The 22,787-nt window shown below is 39.1% G+C and overlaps 1 protein-coding gene across 2 annotated transcripts in view; it reads right to left on the reverse strand.

The window, feature by feature from the left end:
* Window positions 1-1,009: 1,009 nt before the first annotated feature.
* VWF (von Willebrand factor) overlaps window positions 1,010-22,787 on the reverse strand; it is a 313,429-nt gene continuing 291,651 nt past the window's right edge. For both annotated transcript variants that reach the window (XM_061582613.1, XM_061582612.1), the window contains 6 exons: window positions 12,762-12,878; window positions 11,263-11,361; window positions 9,354-9,482; window positions 8,586-8,625; window positions 2,657-2,754; window positions 1,010-1,365 (listed from right to left, as the gene is read on the reverse strand). In XM_061582613.1, coding sequence (XP_061438597.1) covers window positions 1,177-1,365; window positions 2,657-2,754; window positions 8,586-8,625; window positions 9,354-9,482; window positions 11,263-11,361; window positions 12,762-12,878 — 672 coding nt within the window. In that variant the 3' untranslated portion in view covers window positions 1,010-1,176. The remainder of the gene's footprint in view (window positions 1,366-2,656; window positions 2,755-8,585; window positions 8,626-9,353; window positions 9,483-11,262; window positions 11,362-12,761; window positions 12,879-22,787) is intronic.

Consider the following 22,787-nt stretch of genomic DNA (forward strand, 5'->3'; position numbering starts at 1 on the left):
TCCATGACCAACTGATCTAGGGAATAGTCATTTAGAATATCTAGAAACTTTGCTTCTTTGTCATGACTGGAACACATATGCGGCCAGTCTATGTCTGGGTAGTTGAAGTCACCCATTACTACCACATTTCCTAGTTTGGATGCTTCCTCAATTTCATATCTCATCTCAAGGTCTCCCTGAGCATTTTGATCAGGGGGACGATAGATCGTTCCCAGTATTAAGTCCCTCCTGGGGCACGGTATCACCACCCACAATGATTCTGTGGAGGAGTCTGCCTCTTTTGGCGTTTCGAGCTTGCTGGATTCAATGCCTTCTTTCACGTATAGAGCGACTCCGCCACCAATACGTCCTTCCCTGTCCTTCCGATATAGTTTATATCCAGGAATAACCGTATCCCACTGGTTTTCTCCATTCCACCAGGTCTCGGTTATGCTCACTATATCAATGCTCTTCTCTAAGACCAAGCACTCCAGTTCTCCAATCTTGGTTCGGAGGCTCCTAGCATTAGCGTACAGGCACTTGTAAGCAGTGTCTCTCTTCAAGTGTCTTTGGCACTTGTGGTTCTGTACATCAAAAAACTGTCTGAAGTTCAGGCCTCTATCTCCACTGCCACCATCTTTCCCCTCTCCTCCACACATTCACAAGGTAACTTTTGGGAAAGAGACCGGTGGAAGGGCTCATCAGGAGCTTCTCTGGGCTCATATGACAAGCCTTAGGAGAACTCCTGGGATGTGGAGTGGAGGCTTTTTTTTAGTGTTCTCAAGCAAATCTGAATTAAAATATGGGAAATTATTTCTCTTGTCAGCACTAAAATCTACTGACATCAGAGTCAAGGTATGCTGACTTCAGTGCAAGAGCAGCAACTTAGCTCAGACACCTTGATGGGGTACATGTACATTTTAAACCCACAACAGCTATGTGAATTATCTGCATTCTAGTACTGGCAGTTGTGATTTTTTTTCCAAAATAAGGAATAATGCAATAATCAGAAAGTAAAATATCCCAAATATGTAGCTAAATGAGTTTAGAGTTTATTGCTTGGTATGTCACAACAAATGCTTTGGTTAGAAGAATAGTATCAAAATGCAAAAAACACACAAAGAAAATTAGAACTGGGTTGTAAATTTCTTGGCAGTCGGATAAAAAAACTTCACAAACATTAGCTCCCAAAAATATTTATGGCTTGCATTTCCTAGAGAGACAGTCACACTGTTTGGCACTAAAAACTTCATGCTGTACTATGGAGCCATTGGCACAGCGGAGGGGCACGTGCATTGAATCTGTCGCTGTAGCAGAACAACAGGTGCACTGATCTTCAATGCGGTTCACTGTAATGTTATAAACAGCTTTGCTTGTACATTTGCCCTGAAAGTGAAATAAGAAATATTTGTTTCCTGTGACATTTTTTCCATCTTAATTCTGACATGAGAACTGCTCATACAGGCTCAGAAAAATGAACTTTACAAAAGGCCAGGTGAAGTCATAAGGCTAGCTCTCTACAAACCATAGTTTTCTAATTGTATCTGCACTCCAGTATCTGTACTCCCTTCTCCTCTTCCTGCCAAAAGTTCTCTCTTCCTTGCTCTAACTGTGTTTTAACATTGCAGCATGTATACCAACTTTAAAAATAGCCGCAGTCTTCAGTTGGAATAGCCTTGCAATAATTTCCCAGAAAAGCTTTAGTGGTTGACACAGACACAGCTAAGATGCCTTGGGCTCCTTCGGTATGAAGGGCAGGATTTAAATTTAATAAATAAAAATAGTAATAATTATAATGGATTCAATATTTCTGATAATTGCCTAAATGCCTTACATTCTGCAGACATTTATAAATTAGACATTTACTTACTTGCTATAAAAACCCTCTTATACAGAACATCATTATGTATAAACAATACTCATAAAGTTTTAGTAGGGCCCATAGTTTGGTTCAAAAGTACATGCTTTCCATACAGAAGGTCCCTCCCAGCTGAAATCCTGAGCATCTCTATTTCAAAAGGGTCTTGATTCGCAGGACATTATTTATTTATTTACATTTATATCCCACCTTTCCTCCCAGGAGCTCGAGGTGGAGTACAAACACAGTTCTCCCCCTTCCACTTTCATCCTCACAACAACCCTGTGAGATAGGTTAGTCTGAGAGGCAGTGACTGGCCCAAGGTCACCCAGTGACACAAGGATAATTCTTCATCTCCATCCCAGAACTATGAAGGAAAAAGTATGGTTGGACAGGGAGGGGGCCTAACACAAATGCAAACTGCAATGGCCATTTTAAAAATGTAAATGAACTTTGGAATTGGGTACTAAGTGGTGGAGTGGAGGTGCTTAATACTTTTTTCCATTACAGTGGCCATTAGGGCTCTGTGTGTAGTTTGCCCTGACTATATGCACACACATAGCTATCCTCCTTTCCATCGTAGCTTTTAAGCAGTTGCTTATGATGCAGCTAGGCATGGGCAGAAGACAAGGAGAGAGACAGAGATCACTGTTCCAAAGAGAAAGAAAAATGCCTCCCTGAAGGCAAGCTTATAGGGGCCTGCTTTTTTGTAAGCTGTTGCCAAGATGTGTTATGCATTGTCTTCAGAAAAATATCTTTGTTGCCCTACAACTTTGTTGCCCTACAACTGAGTTCATAAAAGGGGTAAGTGTAGATTACCTCACAGTAGTGGATATTCAGCTGGCTTTCATTCACACAATCATCCACTTTCACATATTCCAGTCTGCCTGTGATTTGTTTGCATTCTGGCTCTACACCTAAAGAGGGCACCAAGAAAAGCAAGTTTAGTGAAAACGTCTGTAAGAAAGATGCATACATCTTGTCATTCTATATTGCATATCAGAAGCCATCTTCGGCTTTCCTGTTACAGACATCTAGTATTGTATTTGACCAATGGCTGCTAATAAGACTTCTAAGCTGAAGAAAGTAGACACAGTTTTACATGGTAATTAATGTTGGACTCTATGGGTGGATTCACATGAGCAGTTAATATTAGCAGCTTTTCTTCATGAGATCATCAGAGACCAGTATAGAATTTATTCATGAATAGTTATTATGAGGTAAGGAATAAAATGTGAAGCTATAATCTTGAGGTTATAATTCTGCCCACATCTCACACAATCCATAGTTATTTAGAATTTGAATTTTTTAGCAGTGTTCATGTATTTCTTAAGTTTAGTTTGTCAGTAGATCTCTGTTTCACACATTTTCCAGACAAATCATCCATTATCATCAACTGTAAGTTCCAATTAACATCCTCTCCCAAAATTATAGTGCCACCTGGAATTTTTTAAAAATTTTGCAGAACCTTATGTAAAAATATACATAACAGCCTTTCACTTGGAGTGCTAACTGTAGCTAAAGTTATTTTATAATTTTTTTCAATGAACATAAATCGGCTTCAAGGATCTTTTAAGACTCTTTACTGTAAAATCCAGATCTGCATGGATAATGATTTCTACTCCTTGAACCTTGCCCATTCCAGGTGCAGCATAGCATATGCCCCATCTCTTCGGTGCAAGCAGACCTTCAGTAAGGTTTTACATGTTTCCTGTAGCATTAATATTGAAGGTTGCAAATCCTTGATTAATTTGTGAATAGCCCTCTTAATTACATTTCCCATCGCTTTAATGTTTAAAGTTACAGTTTTTAGCTTATCAGCCATACCATTAAATTATCAAACAGCCAAGTCTTTCTCAATTGTGACATACATTTTTTGTCATTTCCATTACTTAGATGTCTCTCCTCACACAAAGCCAACATGGCATACCTACTGGCATAGAAATGGCTCTTGCCAAGAATTGCATTTGATTGGATCTGTCCTTTGCAAAAGCACCCCTCTCTGGCACTGAAAGCCTAAGAACAAGCAACCTTAATTCTTAATTTTCCCCATTATTCCTATGCTGCGGTATATTTATATAATGTATACAGCAGCAATAGATTACTAAAATAATTACATAAATTATTACATAATTCTCGCTGTGGATTTTTTTAAAAAATGGTGTTGCTACCAGCCGCAAACGCATGCAAAGAGTGGGAGCCTGTTTGATGATGAGGTGAGATGAGATGATTGTGGATTATCCCAGAATTTGATACAAATCCAATTCTACATCATCCCTAGCTCCGAGATATGGTTCCAGGAGTACAGAGGAGCAAGGGAAAATGGACAAAGCTGAGCTAGGGAACAAAAAACCCTGGGACAGGTAAGAAGCACAGATTTCGATGAACAAAGCTCTCAAGCAGGGCTATAATAAGAAACAAGGGCTGAGAGGTAAGAGAGAGCCAGATCTTGTAGGACCTTAAAATTTAGAACAAGGAGCTCATACTGAATCCTAAAATGAACAGAGAGCCAATAGAGGGACTTCAAAAATGAAGTGACATGACTGGGCCAAATAAATGATCTTAGCAGCAGAATGTTGAATAGTAACCAGCAGATGAATATGAGTTAGTGGTAAAACAGTCAAAATGAGATTTTAATTGTTAAGGTGAGAAATAATTAAAGCATGAACTAGAGTCTTTGCAGAAAAACAGACAAGAAAGGTCTGATTCTGGCAATATTATAAAGGGAAAATGACGTGACTGCTACAGATTCAATATGAGGAAGATATAGAAGGGTTGAAAATAAAACCAAGACTGTATGCTTCCTCCACAGGATGGGAAAGTATATTATTAACAGTTATAGAAAATGTATATTGGGAAGAGGGCTTGGGAGGAAAGATAAGCAGTTCTGTCTTCACCATATTAAGTTTCAGGAGACGATGCAGTATCCATGCAGAGACATCCAAGAGACATGCTGTAATACAATACTAAATATCTGAGGAAAGTTCTAGGGTTGAAAGACATAACTGTGTATCATTGGTATTCAGATAATAGTGAAGGCCATAAGATTGAATATAATTACCCAGGGACAGTGTATACAGAGAAAACAAGGGGCCCAGTATTGAACCCTGTGGAACCCCAACCAAGAGAGAAAAAGAAGACGATGCACAACCTCCATTCAAAACATTGAATGAACGTCCTGACAAATAAGAAGCAAACCAACTAAGGGCCAAGTTGCAAAACCCCAGATCACAGAAGGTGTCTAGCAAAAAATCATGATCAACCATGTCAAAGACCACAGAAAGATCAAGAAGAATAAAAACTGAGTAGAGACCTTTTGACTTGGCAATCAGAAGATTATTTATTATCTTCATAAGGGCTGTCAGGGGAATGCAAAGGACAGAATCCAGGTTGAAAAGGATCCAGAACAGAGGTACGAGAAAGTCGAGACAACATGAATACACATTCCAGGACTTTCAAAACAACATACAACAAAGAAACAGGGTGGTAATTAGAGTGAGATGATGTTTTTTTCAGAATAGGAGAAACAGTAGCATGCATAAGTACAGAAGGGAACAAGCCAGAAGAAAGGCACAGACTCTTAAGAAGTAGAAGAGAAGGGAGGACAGCAGGAACAACAGTGATTAAAAGGTGGGACAGAATGGGACCAAGAGAACAGGTAGAGGGGTTTGAAGATGACAGCAATCTGGACAGTTCATCCAGTACAACCAGGGAAAAGGTAGAGAAATTAGAAGAGGAAACAGACATTTGAAGAGCTGGTAATGGAAGAGGGTCAATAGAAGCAAGATCAGAATGAATAGTTTCAATTTTGATATTAAAATTGGTATTATCTCTTCATATGATTTGAGCAAGAGTTGATTGCATAATTTTTACTTTTATTTCTGCCCAATTTGTGCTTAGGTCCATAACCAGGACATGAGCACAATAGTCCTTTCCATGGTTACATGATTCCCAGCAATTGACACATACTGCCTCTGATACTGAAGGTAATACATAACCATTATGACTAGTAGCTATTGATAGCCTTCTCCTTGAAAGTGAGTTTCAGCATTCAAGTCCTTATTCCAGACTTCATTGTACAGACAATGGTTTACAGAATATCCTTCTCCTCTGAAGAAAAACATGTGAGTTATTACAGCCAATTGGATTAAATGGCAGTGTGGACCAATCAGGGCATAGTCAGTATAGAAGAAGGGAAAAGGCATAAAAAAGAGCAATAAAAATATGTTCACAAATGCTGACATTAGCTCAAAACATGGTAAGCAGTTACAACTCAGCCCTAATTATACAGCCACAAGAGTGGTTGTATAGTATAATCAGCATGGAGTTTTCACATTCTGCGGTGTTAAATTGAAAACTATCAGTGTTCTAAAAGCTAGACGCACAGCTGCTGGGCTTGGCCAATCAGAGGACCACTCCCACACCAGACCTTTATTTCACTTTAGACAGTTATGGTTTTCCCCAAAGAATCCTGGGAGGTGTAGTTTGTGAAGGGTGCTGAGAGGAGACTCCTGTTCCCCTGACAGAGCTCCAGTGGCCAGAGTGATTTAAGTCAGAGCTCTGTGAGGGGAACAGGGTGTCTCCTAGCAACTCTCAGCACCCTTCACTAACTACACTTCCCAGGATTCTTTGGAGAAGCCATGACTGTCTAAAGTGAAATAAAGGCCTGGTGTGGATGTGGCCAGGGACAGCTTTGGTTTAAATTTGGGTGGAAGGCTACATGTGCCTGCTGTAGAGTAAAAAGGTGGGAGAAACCCTGAAAAAGAATGATACTGTTCACAATGTTTTCCTTTTGGAAAGGAAAGGGACTTCCCCTCTGCCCAGTGCCCACCCACCCAATCTCCTCCCCTCCCCCTCCTCTCCCCCGTCCTCCCTCCCCCTCCTCTAGTTCAGTTTCACCTATCCCAAGCATGATTCCACAGGAGTAAATCCCACTGAACTAAAAAATGATCAAACCTGCCCTTCCCTCCTCCTCCCTCCTATCGCCTTCCTCTTGCCCTTTTACTCCCCATTGCTTCACCCCTGCCTTCCCCTCCCCATCCCCTTTCATCCCCTACTTCCCCCTCCTCCCCCTTCCCCTCTGCCCTCCCCCATGGTCAATCTTACCTATCCTAAGCATGATTGCATGGGAATAAATCCAATTGAACTCCATAAGCATGCAAATGATCAAACCTGCCCTCCCTCCCTCCTCCCTCCCATCACCTCCCTTTTGCCCTTTTCTCCCACTTCCTTCCCCCCTCCTTCCCCCTCCCCTTCCAATCTCCTCCTCCCCCCTCCTTCTGCTCCCCTCTCCCCCCTTCCTCCTTCCCTCTCCTCTCTTCTCCCCCTCCCCCATGGTCAGTTTTACCTATCGTAGCCATGATTGCATGGGAGTAAATCCCACTGAACTCAGTAAGCATGCAAATGATCAGACCTGCCTTTCCCCTCCTTTCCCTTTGGCACATATTACCAAATTCTTCCAAGCTACACAGGAAGTGTGAAAGACAAACCCAAATGGTGTTTCCATTTTGACCAATTTGTAGGGCAGTACAACATCTCAGAGAGGAGTTCAGGTCTCCTGCTCCCCTGGTGCATTCACTATAGCTGCCCAATTTCCCTGCTTTTTAAAGTTAGATATGATCTGTTGGCTATAGGTACGTTCTTAAACTGCAAGGTTTTTTGCCTATTACTGAATTAATTTCTCATGGGACATTAGCAGTTCCCATGACTCACAATTGTGCAACTGCACACAGTTTGGGCATTGCCAATTTACACCAGTGGGACACAATATGAATGTACCGAAGTTAAGCACTTATAGGTCCCATTTGTTTCAGTGGAGAGTTATTCACATGTTTCTAAATCTCTCTTGTTGAAATAAACAGGGCTTAAAAGTACTTTATTTTTAGCTATTTATCTAAATATATTTAAAGGCTGTCATTAGATGACTTAAGGATGATGAAATAAATTGATATAGATAAAATTTTGCTGATTCAGTTTCCACAAATATGTAAAATATTTCAGGATTGAACTGGAGATAGGTTAACTTCAGAAGAGTAACTCTGTAAATAGTGTGGCTGTTGTTATTATTCATTGCCCGCCCGTCCCAGGATGGGTGAGAAAATCTAAAATACAATATTTAAAAGAATTAAAACACATTTCAATCACAAGAATAGGGTGGGTTCTGAAAATGTACATCAGGAGCCAAAGGCCAGGTTAAAGAAGTGTGTATTTAGCATTCACCGAAAATTGTATAGCAAAAGTACCAGATGCACCTCTGTAGAATTCCACAATTTAGGGGCTGCCACAGAGAAGCCCCTCTCCCAGGCCACCATCCCCCAAACTTCTGAGAGTGGCAGAACTACCACGAAGGCTCCCTCTGCTGATCCCAACACCCAAGAGGGTTTTTAGAGAAGGAGACAGTCATTGAGAAATGTGGGGCCTAAATCATTTAGTGCTTTAAACACTAACGTGAGCGCCTTGAATTGGGCCTGGAAATAAACTGGCAACCAATGTAACTGTTTTAGAACAGGGTTATATGAGTTCTGAAAGGAACACCAGCTGTCGCGTTTTAGACCAGTTGAAGTTTCCAAGTCATCTTCAAGGGCAGCTCCACATACAGCGCACTGCAATAATCCAATCCGACCTTAGGATGCATTCTTATTAAATAGGTTAGTTAATCTTATTTTATCTTTATCCAAGGAATCAATTCAAGCATACTTATTCAGAAATATGTTATTGTAACATCTCAAACAAAAAACCAGCTACTTACATGTTTTACAGCATGTGTTCTCAATTTTTGTGATTTTACCCTAAAAAACAGAACACATATAATTTAAGATAAACAAAACTCTCTGGGCTGAACGAATGTTACACTTAATGTGTATGTAGCATTAGCTCCCTCTTGACACCAATTGGAAACTTGTTCTAATCATGCTGGGAAGGGGGCAAATTGAGTTCCCATGATGCTGCAAAGGGAAGAGATAAGCCTCCCCTCCCTGCTCGCTGCATTCCTAGTAAGAATTCCATCACCCACCCACCCTGGCAGCCGTTCCGGTGCACCCTGTTAATACAAGTAAAAGGGCAGAAGAAGCTACATGCTAAGCATGAGAGAGAGTTTCTTTTGCAATCTGTGATGTGCTTTTTGATAGCTGGAGATCACAGACATAGCTACAGCTACGGGTGGAACTAAGAGCCAAACTAGACATTATGTTGATTTTTTTAAATATAAAGCCAGCTACGCCACCTGATTCAAGGCCATGGCAAGCAGGAGTTACCCATGCTATACCAATCCAGATAATCTTCCCAGAACAGCTGTTACTAACGGATGATAAAACAGAGGTGTCACATATTCCAGTTTGGAAGGGGGCTGCATAATCCTCACTGACAAAATTCAGATTATAAACTCTTTGGAGCAGGAATCTTTTGTTGTTGTTGTTCATGATACCCAATAAAGTACTATGTTCACAAATGGTGCTGTAATCATCAGCATCATCTCCATGAGAGATCTGTTCAACGAGGCAGTTGGTTCACTACTTACTCCTTCAGACAGACATTTATTGGCATCAAATGGTGGGCAACCAGTAATTCTCTTTTCCCAGATGAAATCTCCTTTTGCGTTGACTTTGCAAGAATGGCTGTCACAGCCATCTTGGATCGTCTCATTTGGCTGTAAAAATTTCAGAATTTCTAATTACACAAGAATTATTATTATTTATTGTTATCTCTATACTTCCTTCCCAATTTTAGTAGACTACAGAGTAGATGAAAGTATAAAGGTCAGTTCACACGTGTATCAAGCAGTAATTATTCACTGTGTGCCAGGGATGGAACAGTCCCATACATTCCCTGCCCATTATGTGTACTATAAGGTGCGAAATAGGAATGCAACCTATTCCTCCACACTTTTTGAGACTAAAGGATTGTGGGAATTGGGCGTAGCTACTCATGGTATGCATAACATGTTAAGATGAATTCGTGTGTGGGTGCTAGGGATGGGTGAGAATTTTGATTCCGTTCGCATTTCAATCAGAATTTATCAAATTCACACTTTCCGAAACAATATGAGAACTGAAATGCAGCCATCCTTCAAAGTTTGCATTTATTAGAATTTTGGGATGCAGTTCACCAACTAAACAATATATAAAAAATGCATATATTAGAGGAAAGTGTGTATAAAAATGAATATATGTGAAAATAATATGGGAAAAAGCATGATGTGATGAGAAATGGCTTGCAAGAATGTGCACCTTTGTCAAAACTGCCTACAAAAATGTGTTTATTTGGAGACATTCGCACTAATATAGTGGAGAATTTTCATGAGGATTTTTTTTAAAAAAAATCCGCAGATTGCTGCAGAAATGTAGAGAATTTAGCATTAGAAAAGTGAGAAACCAAAACTGACAGATCTTTCCATCTCTAGTGCACAGAGTATTTGGTAAATGTGTAAAGCAGCTCTTGTTCTCCATGTTTAACTCACAGAACAAGAAACCAAGCAAGATTAAGGGCCAACTAATGTATACAATGCTAGAGGGAACTTTCAGGTTCAACAGAAACCAATTCAGATGTGTTAAAAGCAAAACAAAACACAAAAGTTCTTTTAATGATACCACATAAACAACCTGAGGCTAATTTGTCTGAGTAGAGTACATTCCTATTATGGCATGATGCAGCATATTGTCTGGCTTTGCTCAAAGAAGTTGGGCTATACTCTCTACAAGAAACAAAGTATTTCACAAACCAGGCATAAAAACATGCTGGATAGCGTAGTATACAAATGGGATCTTTGTTTATTGTATAAAAAAAGGTGTCTGATGTATTTGCTTTTCCTTTCCATCTCCGATGTTGGAGGACAAAAGGAGCCATGTGGGCCACTCACAAAGCCCTTTGCATATCTCTTTACAGTGCTGCTTTTGGAGGTTGAAAGGAGTACGGGGCAGCTTCAAAGAGCAGCACTGGGTAGAATGAAAACTGCTTCCTCCTCAAGCAAGGGGTACTCCTGCTGCCCATCAACTCCAGCAAAGGAACAGTCAGGACCCCATTTTAATCTCCCAATGAAGCCCTGCCCTCACCCATCCCACACCTGATGTCACACATGATGCCAGCTGTAGGCTGGGTGGATATGGCTTCCCAAAATAGTCTTGCAGGGCAGGCCAAACGTGGAGGCTCGGTGGGCCAGAGGCTCCCCACCTCTGCTCTATATCAATGATAAATAAAAATACTGCTGTTGCCAGGGCACAAAGAACCAGTTGCCTTTTCATCTGGAGTTTGAAATGAAAGGAAATGTTCTTGCTGAAGCCCATTTCTTGTCAATGGGATATATGCTGGAGTGGAAACCTTCCAGATAAATTGCATTAATACAGCATTATGGTGGCATGACAGAAACAGCTGATAAATAGAGAGAAACTGCAGTGCAAATGTTTTAGGACAATCATGTAAAATCACCTGACCTTCAAGTACAGAATGGTTCTGTTCCTCAGTTGTATGGCACATACAGTTGGCAAACATTTACCACAGCAGGAGCCGGAGACTTTTTCCATTCTGTAATTCTGCAGTGAAAGAAAATTAATGATTTCGCTGAATCTCAACCATCACCAACATTAATCTGCTAAAGTCCAATGACAGTGGCTCACTTCACATCTCATCTCCTAGGCTAAAGCCATATCATCTGTAATCCAGTAGGCATGTCATTAAGAAGAACGTCAAACACATCCTAACACCAGCAGCACATGTCCCTTGGGGGATGATGATGCTTAGGGTAGACAGCCGATGTGATCCTCCCTGATTATCTGGTTACCAGATTACAGATGATGATCAGTGTGAGGCTCCACTATGCTGAAACACTCTTGTGGCAACTGTTCTGCAACAATAACATGAGAATCTGTCCTATATCATACATTTGTTGTCATTTATACATCACACACACACATAAATACATGCATGAGATGCACATAAATACATGTGTGGGAATCTGCAAGGAATTACTGTTTGGGGGGGAGATGAAGGAGACTGGCAAAGACCTGTTTTTATTCCTTCATCCTTCTTCCCTTCCCCCTCAATATATCATTTGATGAGGAGGAATTGGGGTCAGAGGAAGCTTCCTGTCTTCAACAGCTACTTCAGGGATGAAGACAATGTTAAGACCTCCCTTCATCTCCAAAGCAACTCTTGTGGGCACAGAACTGGAAATCTTCATTGGATCACATGGAAAGGTTACTGCCTTCATACAGAAACTAAATGAGCATGTCTGAATGGCAAAGGGCCTACATATTTTGAAACAATAGCTCAATTTCTAGCACATAAAGACTTCTGGCATATCCAGACAAGACATAAACAATGAGAAATGTAATTCCCATGGTCCCTAGAAACCTTGGATGCTGATGCTACACACACGCACACACACACACAGAGGTTCTGCTAAGCAGCTCATCAGAAGCCCTTCTTTACGACCTCTCCCTTGGTAAGTTAGGGAGATAAAAGCAGCACAGGATTATGAGCCCTATCATGCTCCAATGGGAGCACAATGGGACCTAAAGCCCCTCCCCAAAAGGCCCCACCAGTTGGCGATGGATCCAGTATAAAAGCAGTCATTTCAGACGTTCAACATTTTTTTCTCTATTAAGCAATTTTTAACAGATCCTTTCCTCCACATGTGAGAGGATGCAAAATGCAACTCTTAACAAATTGAATACAACTCTTAACAAAGTTGAATAAAAAATAAAGCCCATGCTAAATATGTAAAAATACTCCATTTTGAGCAAATGGGGGGGGGCACAAGGCAACTTGAGAAAGTTAGGTAAGAATGGTGGAAAATGAAAAATTATTTGCCTGCAGCTTCCTGCCAAATGTACAAAAAGGCCCTGAACTCAATTATGCAGCCTACAGCTTGGAATATAGCCCAGAGCTTCAAATGTCAGTAGGGCTCTTGGGCCATAACACTCTCCCTTACCTTGGGGCAAGGTTCACAGGTAATTTTTCCACATGTCAATCTGTATTTCAAATACAATCCCCTCTGTAGGTTGCAATGGCAGCTGGTGCATTGATCCAACAATACATGCTTCCCTGGCTGAAAGATCACAACAAGATTGCAGTTTTGAGTAATCACTCAATGGACCATTCTTTACCAGATTAAAATATTAAAAACTGTACACCTCTAAACACACCATTTCGAGAAAAGATATAAAAACTTTCATTTTGCATTTATTTGTATTCACATCCATTTTTGACAGTTCAAGCAAATCATAATGTTGGAATGTTGAAGGAGTCAATTGAAAACAGACTATCATACAAATTTCCTTCTGTCTGCCCATTCAACCCACATCGCAGCATGGACTCTTGATGTGAAAGCCTTAATTCTCTACAATGAACTTTTTTTTCAACATACATACATATGTAAATTGCTTTGCATTACATGTTACTCATACTCATTGTTGCATACAGGTGCTTTTTTGCCTTTCTTGATTCTGAAGTGTTGTTTGTTGTCAAAGGCAGTCTATATACACTAAGGCTGCAATCCTAACCATGTCTCCTCAGAAGTAAATACCATTTAATTCAGTGAGGCTTACTCCCAGGTAGGTAGGGTTAGGATTTCAGCCTTATACTGTTTCCTATTTTAAATTTAAAAACAAATGCAATGAGCTATATAATGAACTCACTCATTGTTCTTTTCACATGGAAAGAAGTGATCTGTTTTGTTACCTGTGGATTTTATCTGTGCTCCTCAGTTAAAGTTCCAGCCTCTTTGTCAAAGTGGAGAGAACCCCAATTTTGAACACACTAAATCTTCTTTTTAAAAGTAAATTTAAATTTAACATTCCTTTCCAGCCCCAATTTTTCTTGATTTATAACTAAACTGTACCTCCCATGATGCCTGATTGAGAGTAACAAGATAGAATGACAAGTTTATATCAAAATTCAAAATCGAAGTAGCAAGAGTGACTACAATTCTAACCCCACTTACCTGGGAATATGCCCCAATGAATTCAATGGGACTTACTTCTGAGTAGACATAGTTAAGTTTGCAGCCACAGATGGCTTTGTGATGGGCCATTAACCACTTCATTCACTTTGCATTTAAGATGCCACAAGACTTTGTTTTTGCTGCAAAAGACTGCACCTCTAGAAATTCATTAACTTTGAAAGGGGACACGAACAGAGTATCCCAAATGCAACACGAGATAGTGCTTGAAGATGAGACCCCCAGGTCAGAAGGCACTCACCGAGCTACTGGGGAAGAACAAAAGACAAGTACAAGTAGCGCTGTGACTAATGACGCAGCTGGGTCAAAGCCGAAAGGAAGCCCAGAGGCTGATGTGCACAGGTGCGAAAGGAGAGTCCGGAATTGTACGACGCACACACTAGGAACATGGAATGTGAGAAGCATGAACCAGGGAAAGTTAGAAATTGTCAAGCAAGAAATGGAGCGTATCAACATTACAATACTTGGCATGAGTGAATTAAAATGGACGGGAATGGGACATTTTCGATCAGGCAACTACAAAATATTTTTTGCAGGAAATGAGAAATCAAGAAGAAACAGGGTTACTTTAATAGGGAGAAGTGATGTAGCAAAAGCAATTAGGAGCTACAACGCAAGGTCTGAGTGAGTGATGTCAATGAGATTAAATGGGAAACCTATCAACATAACCATCATCCAAGTCTATGCTCCAACGGCAAACACAGGAGAAGAGGAATTGGAGAGATTTTACACAGAAGTACAGGAAGAAACTGATCACACACCAAAACAAGATGTGCTGATAATCATGGGGGACTGGAATGCAAAAGCAGGGAACAGAGAAGAATTAGGAATTGTGGGGAAATGGGACCTAGGAGACAGAAATGAAGCAGGAGAAAGACTTATTGAATTCTGTGAAGCCAATAATTTGTTTCTTGCAAACACATTTTTTGAACAACCAAAAAGACGACTATACACGTGGACATCACCAAATGGTCATTATAGGAATCACATTGATTATATGGTAGCAGAAGGTGGAGAAGTTCCATACTTTCTGCAAAAACAAGACCAGGAGCAGACTGCAGTACAGATCATAAACTGGTCATATCGAAAATCAGAGTAAAGCTAAAGAAGACGAACAAAGCAATCATAACGCCAAAATACAATTTAAATAACATCCCACAAGCATACAAAGATCAAATAAGGAACAGGTTTGAGGCTTTAAACTTAGTTGACAGAGAACTAGAAGAACTATGGAATGAAGTCAAAGACATTATCAGGGAAGAATGCAAAAAAGACCATACCTCTAGTTAAAAAGAGAGAAAGACCTCAGTGGATGACTGAAGAAACTCTTCAAATGGTTAAAGAGAGAAGGAAAGCAAAAACAAAAGGAGATAGAAACACAGTCATAACCCTAAATGCAACAATACAGCGACTAGTACGTAGGGACAAAGAGAACTGTTACAATAGTTACTGTATAGAAATAGAAGAGGACAACAAAAAGGGTAGAACAAGAGCCCTATTCCAAAAGATTAGAGAAATGAAAGGGAAATTTAAACCAAGAGTAGGGCTGTTGAATAATCAACAGGGGAACACACTGACTGACTAAGATGAAATAAAAGGAAAATGGAAGCAATACACTGAAGAACTCTATAAAAGAGATGCAAGGACGACAGATTCATTCATAGAGGAACCATATGATGAAGAACCAGAAACTTTAGAATGTGAGGTGACAGCTGCTCTTAAAATACTTGGAAGAAACAAATCACCAGGAATAGATGGCATACCAATGGAGTTGCTATAAGCTACTGAGACGGAATCAATCCAAATTTTGACTAAAATCTGTCAAGAAATATGGAAAACTAAACAATGGCCCACAGATTGGAAGCGTTCCATATACATCCCAATTCCAAAGAAAGGGGATCCCAGGGAATGCAGTAATTATTGAACTATTGTCTTAATATCCCATGCAAGTAAAGTAATGCTCAAGATTCTACAACAAAGGCTCTTCCCATATATACAGAGAGAAATGCCAGACGTCCAAGCTGGATTTAGAAAGGGAAGAGATACCAGAGATCATATCGCAAACATACATTGGATAATGAAACAGACCAAGGAATTTCAGAAGAAAATCACCCTGTGCTTTATAGATTACAGCAAAGCCTTTGACTGTGTAGATAATGAAAAACTATGGAATGCTTTAAAAGCAATGGGGGTGCCACAGCATCTGATTGTTCTGATGTGCAACCTATACTCTGCACAAGAGGCTACTGTAAGGACAGAATATGGAGAAACCGATTGGTTCCCCATTGGAAAGGGTGTGAGACAGGGGTGTATTTTATCACCCTATCTATTTAATCTATACACAGAACATATCATACGGAAAGCAGAATTGGACCAAGAAGAAGGAGGTGTGAAAATTGGAGGCAGAAATATCAATAATTTAAGATATGCAGACGATACCATACTACTAGCAGAAACCAGTAATGATTTGAAACGAATGCTGATGAAAGTTAAAGAGGAAATCACAAAAGCAGGACTACAGCTGAACGTCAAAAAGACTAAAGTAATGACAACAGAAGATTTATGCAACTTTACAGTTGACAATGAGGACATTGAACTTGTCAAGGATTATCAATATCTTGGCACAATCATTAACCAAAATGGAGACAATAGTCAAGAAATCAGAAGAAGGCTAGGACTGGGGAGGGCAGCTGTGAGAGAACTAGAAAAGGTCCTCAAATGTAAAGGTGTATCACTGAACACTAAAGTCAGGATCATTCAGACCATGGTATTTCCGATCTCTATGTATGGATGTGAAAGTTGGACAGTGAAAAGAGCTGATAAGAGAAAAATCAACGCATTTGAAATGTGGTGTTGGAGAAGAGCTTTGTGGATACCATGGACTGAAAAAAAGAAACTGAGGTTATCATACTTTGGACACATAATGAGAAGACATGATTCATTAGAAAAGATAATAATGCTTGGAAAAACAGAAGGAAGTAGAAGAAGAGGAAGGCCAAACAAGAGATGGATTGATTCTATAAAGGAAGCCACAGACCTGAACTTACAAGATCTGAACAGGGTGGTTCATGACAGATGCTCTTGGAGGTCACTGATTCATAGGGTTGCCATAAATCATAGTCGACTTGGAGGCACATAACAACAGGGAAAGTAACTGATTTGTAAATATCTGTTGCTAACTGAGATATGTGTGTCTAGTGGTGCTCTAACAGCATTGGGCAGGAAGAGAGCAAACAATTATCCATATTGTCATTCCTATCCCATCCTTAGCAGGATTGATGTCAACATATAGTTTATAGCTTAATGTTCGTATGTAAAAGGAATATTAACTTGCTAGAATTATAAGTATAAATTTACAAAACCGAAGTGCTCTTTAACCTTTCTAGACCCAGGATCTAGGAAGAATCTACCTTTAACTCTAACTTGCAATATGAGATCTACTTTTTTTTAAAATAATTTTTATTCAAATTTTTCAAAAGACAAACAAAACAAAGTCAAACAACAAAAACATAACAATACAACAAAAGAAAAAAAAATAAAATAGTTGACTTCCGATTTGTCGCAGATCAGCTATAAGTATATAATATATATCAAACCTGTCCCTTAATATATACATACAGGATCACTTTTCTCCATAGGCTATCTTAGTTAATCGTCAAATCCCAATATCATCATTTTATTTTGATCTTTCAACAAAAAGTCTAAGAGAGGCTTCCATTCCTTAAGAAATGTGTCTGTTGATTTTTCTCTAAGTAAACATGTCAATTTATCCATCTCTACTAAGTCCATTAATTTCAATAGCCATTCTTCCATTGTTGGTGTTGATTCCATTTTCCACTTTTGTGCATATAATAATCTTGCTGCCGTAATCATATATAATATTATTATTCCATATTTCTTTTCTATTTGTTTATCCATAAAACCCAATAAAAAAAATCTGGTTTTGACTGAATATTTATCTTTATAATTTTTTGCATCATCCTACCTATCTGTGCCCAAAATGATTTTCCCTTTTTACACAGCCACCACATATGATAAAATGATCCTTCTTGTTGTTTACATTTCCAACAAACATTAGAAACATTACTATACATTTTTGACAACTTTTCTGGAGTCATGTACCAACGATACATCATTTTATAGAAATTTTCTTTAAGATTATAGCATAATGTAAATCTCAAGCCTTTTTTCCACATATTTTCCCATTGATCCATTTGTATGTTATAACCAAAAATTTTTGCCCACTTTACCATACACTCTTTTACTTGTTCTTCTTCCATATCCATTTTCAGCAAGAGTTTATACATTTTCGCAATTGTATTTTCATCATTTGTACACAAACCTATTTCAAAATCAGATTTACTTATTTCAAACCCATACATTTTCTTGTCCATTTTATATCTTTCTAACAATTGTAAATAGGCAAACCATTGAGAACTATATCCTTCCTTTATCAGTTGTTCTCTCTCTTTCATTATATATTCTCTATGTACATTTTCTAATAGTTCTTGATAAGTTAACCATTTCTCTTTTCCAGCCATTTCTCTTCTGTAAAACGCTTCTTGACTTGAGATACATAATGGTATTTTCGAATAGAACCTTGGTTTATATCTATTCCATATTTTCAACAGAGGACGTCTTATAAAATGATTATTAAAGTCTACATTTACTTTTACTTTGTCATACCATAGATATCCATGCCATCCCCACTTCAGGTTATGGCCCTCCAAATCCAATAGTCTTTTATTCCTCAATAAAATCCATTCCTTTATCCAGACTAAACAGCAGGCAGCAAAATAAAGTCTCAGATTTGGTAATCCCAGTCCTCCTCTTTCTTTGGCGTTTTGTAGTAATTTAAATTTAACTCTTGGTTTTTTTCCTTGCCATACAAATTTAGAGATATCTTTTTGCCATTGTTTAAAAGGTAAATCAGAGGATATTACAGGTATTGTTTGAAACAAAAACATCATTCTCGGTAATACATTCATTTTTATCACAGATTTTCTACCCATTAATGACAATTGTAGTTTATCCCATTTTAGCACATCTTTCTTAATCTCTGTCCATAATTTTTCATAATTATTATGAAACAACTTTGAATTTTTATTTGTCATAATGATACCTAAATATTTCAACTTTTTCTCTATTGTAAAATCTGTCTTGTCCATTAACTCTTTCTGTTCCCTTAAAGTTAAATTTTTCACCAACATCTGAGATCTACTTTTAAAAGTTTTTTCTTCAGTGCTAACTGTCTGGCCCCAGGGACATGGTAGAACCCTCTGAGGCCCGCTGTAATGAATTTGCTAGGCACTTCCAGGATAAAATCTTAGGCATCCATCAGGACTTAGACTGCAGTGTTATAGCAGGTGAATCAAGCAAGGTATCCAGAGCACAGCCTTGTCCCGATTTCTTGGATGAGTTTCAGTTGGTACAGCTTGAGGACGTTGACAAGGTGCTTGGACAGGTTCGTGCAACCACTTCTGTTATGGATCCTTGCCCTTCTTGGCTAATAAAAGCTAGCAGGGATGGAACTGTTTTATGTTCACCGCCCAGAGAGCTATTGCTAGTCGGGCAGTATATAAATTTAATAAATAAAATAAATAAAATAAATAAACAGCCGGCTGGGCCAGGGAAGTGATTAATGCCTCTCTGCAAGGCTAATAAACTGAGGCTCAATCCAGACAAGACTGAGATGCTGCTAGTGGGTGGTTCTTCTGACCATATGGTGGATGTTCAACCTGTCCTGGATGGGGTTGCACTCCCCCTGAAGGAGCAGGTTCGTAGTTTGGGGGTTCTCCTAGAACCATCTCTGTCACTTGAGGCTCAGGTAGCCTCGGTGGCATGGAGTGCCTTCTACCAACTTTGGTTGGTGGCCCAACTACGTCCCTATCTGGACAGGGATAACCTGGCTTCAGTTGTCCATGCTCTGGTAACCTCCAAATTAGATTACTGCAATGCACTCTACGTGGGGCCGCCTTTGAAGACGGTTCAGAAACTGCAGCTTGTGCAAAATGCAGTGACCAGATTGGTAACAGGGACCAGACGGTCCGAACATATAAAACTGATTCTGGCCTGCTTGCATTGGCTGCCTATATGTTTCCAAGCTCGATTCAAGGTGCTAGTTTTGACCTATAAAGCCTTACACGGCTTGGGACCACAATATCTGATGGAACGCCTCTCCCGATACGAACCCACCCATACACTACATTCAAGATCAAAGGCCCTCTGTGTGCCTACTCCAAGGGAAGCTCGGAGGGCGGCAACAAGGGAGAGGGCCTTCTCAGTGGTGGCCCCCAAATTATGGAATGAGCTCTGTGATGAGGTGCGCCTGGCGCCAACACTGTTATCTTTTCGGCACCAGGTCAAGACTTTCGTCTTCTCCCAGGCATTTTAGCATGTTTTTTTAAATTGTTTTAAATTTTTAAATTGTGTTTTAAATTGTTTTTAAAATATGTGTTTTAAATTGTATATTTGTTTTAATGTTTTTGGTTGCTGTAAACCACCCAGAGAGCTTCGGCTATGGGGCGGTATACAAGTGCAATAAATAAATAAATAAGTATACATTACACATAAATAGAAGCCCAATGGCTCATTCGGAAGTGTTCAAAACATGTCATCAGACTTTCTCCTGTTCTGCTTCTGCTGCTCTGGGCAAACTTCTGATTAAGTGGGAACTCCTTGATGGCCTTATAGGCCCTTTCCAACTCTACTATTCTATGCTCTATTATGCTTTAAGTTGGATTCCTGTATCAAGCAGGGGGTTGGGCCCAATGGCTTTAAAGGCCCTTTCCAATTCTACTATTCTATGATTAGATTTCTTGGCAATTTTATTTTTACGTAAAAACTGTTGCTGGAGTTCTAAATTGGATATGAAACAGCAGCACTAGGGGAAGGGGAGGAAGTAATCTTCTCCCTGTGCTGTTTTCCCAGTCGAAATCCTTGAAATTCCAACAATGCTATAAGCCCCACAGTAGATAGGGAAAAACAACAACCCTGCAAGGAATATAGCATGGTTGTAGGCAGGAAGAAGGTGAATTGAACCCTCTTCTAATGCTGCTTCGGTCAATCAATTTGGAGCCCCCATGATTGCTTTAATATAAAAATCAAAACGTCAGGGGATCCCATCAATAATCCTACATGCAGCTTGGCCTCTGCATGGGTTTTCCTCTTCCCACACCTTTCTCCTTTCCCCTTCACTGACTATCTCTCTCTTTTCCCTGGCTGTTCTCTACTCCCCCTGTCTTTTTCACTGCGTTTCTCCTCTACTACCCCCTCCATCTTTTCCCTCTTTCCTCACAGTTCACCTTCCCTTTTTCCAGTTGTGGTTTACAATTGATCAATTTAAGATAAATGCAATAGAGGACACACACTCATGGAAAGGACTTGCCAGTTACTACAACACAAATCTTTACTAGGCTCCAGGGATCCCAGTCCCCATCATATGAATGCAAAGCCCTATGTTTAAGACAGGGTCATGCATACAGGATTGATTAATTTGATTTGATTTCTACTTGAAGTGGGTCAATATAATTTCTTTATTACTATAATTCCTTTCCTAATTCAGTGGCCAAAGTTTCCACATAAATTTTCAAATTACCATATCCTGAGAATAATATTCACAGTATAAATACAACGGTTTGCCATTCTTTTACCTGTAATCATTTATTCAGAAAAAGAATTTTGTACTTTGTGTACTAGCAGCAAGTCAAAGCCAAACATCTAGATAACACTAATACCTCATGCGTTTGGAAAAGGTGCTATATGGATAAAGGTTTTATATAATTTCTTCTGGAATCAGTCCTGGACAGTAAAGCTCCATTAACAAGTAGATTACTGTGAGGAAGTTGGCAAATAAATAATTAAAAATGTTTGTCAAAATACATCCCTGAAATGCTGAATGACAATCTGACAACATCTGCAATTCATAAAAGTTTGTATCAAGGCACTCTGCTCAATAAAAGCTTGGGAAACCAAATGACTGTTGCAAGACGATTCCAATTGGTAAATCAAGCCACCTGGCTGGCTGTTTAAACCACTTCAATATGAATGCAGTTAAATCAGACTATGGGAGGATAACGCTAGTAACTAGATACAAGGTAAGGAGATTAAGACAAAACCAAATGGTTCCAGTAATACAATGGCAACAGAAGACTCTTATATGGTTACTTGGGGCCAATATGGAGATGTGAAGAAAGAAGAGGGGGGAATTTCCTTTAAAAGAAAGTGAAATAAGTACTTCAAGGATGATTAAAAATACATTTCCCAGAGTTGAAAAATGTAAATGTGTGATATACAAAGTACATGCTATTTCAAACTATCTATAAAGTACTGTTTGAAACAGCATGTATCTATAGAGGCTAAACTCTCAGGAAAATGCCCACATATTACCTTTTACACAAATCAGAGCTTGGAAAAGTTACTTTTTTGAACTACAACTCCTATCAGCCCAATCCAGTGGACATGCTGGCTGGGGCTGATGGCAGTTGTAATTTTAAAAAGTAACTTTTCCAAGCTCTGTTACAAATTATGCATTTGAAGACTTTTTTTCAGGGTGGAAATGGAAGCCCTAAAAGAAAATTGATGGAAGTACTAAAGAAAATATTGATAGATTAAATTGAATTATGTAAAAGGTATTCTATAAAACAAAAAACTTTTAAATTTTTAAAAATTGTTTTATGCGGCTAATTTTTAATGACTATAGTTTTTTATTGTGTTGTTGTTAATATTGTTGTTGTTGTTTTGCTCTTTTGAAAGTTGCCCTGGCAATACCAATTGCTGCATGAAGGCAGGATGTACCTTTTAGAACAAATAAACAATCCTGCAATCCCTTATCTAGGAGTAAATTCCATGAACTCAATAGGATTTTCTTCTGAGTAGACATGCATGAATAAATATTTCTGAAGCAATTATAATAATGATCTTTTGCATATTAAATCACTTTTTGAATGATTAAACTGGCAAATGGTGGAGGGAAGGGGAAAGGAAGGAGGGAGGGAA

The sequence above is a fragment of the Rhineura floridana genome, chromosome 8, assembly GCF_030035675.1.
Source record: "Rhineura floridana isolate rRhiFlo1 chromosome 8, rRhiFlo1.hap2, whole genome shotgun sequence".
Taxonomy (NCBI): domain Eukaryota; kingdom Metazoa; phylum Chordata; class Lepidosauria; order Squamata; family Rhineuridae; genus Rhineura; species Rhineura floridana.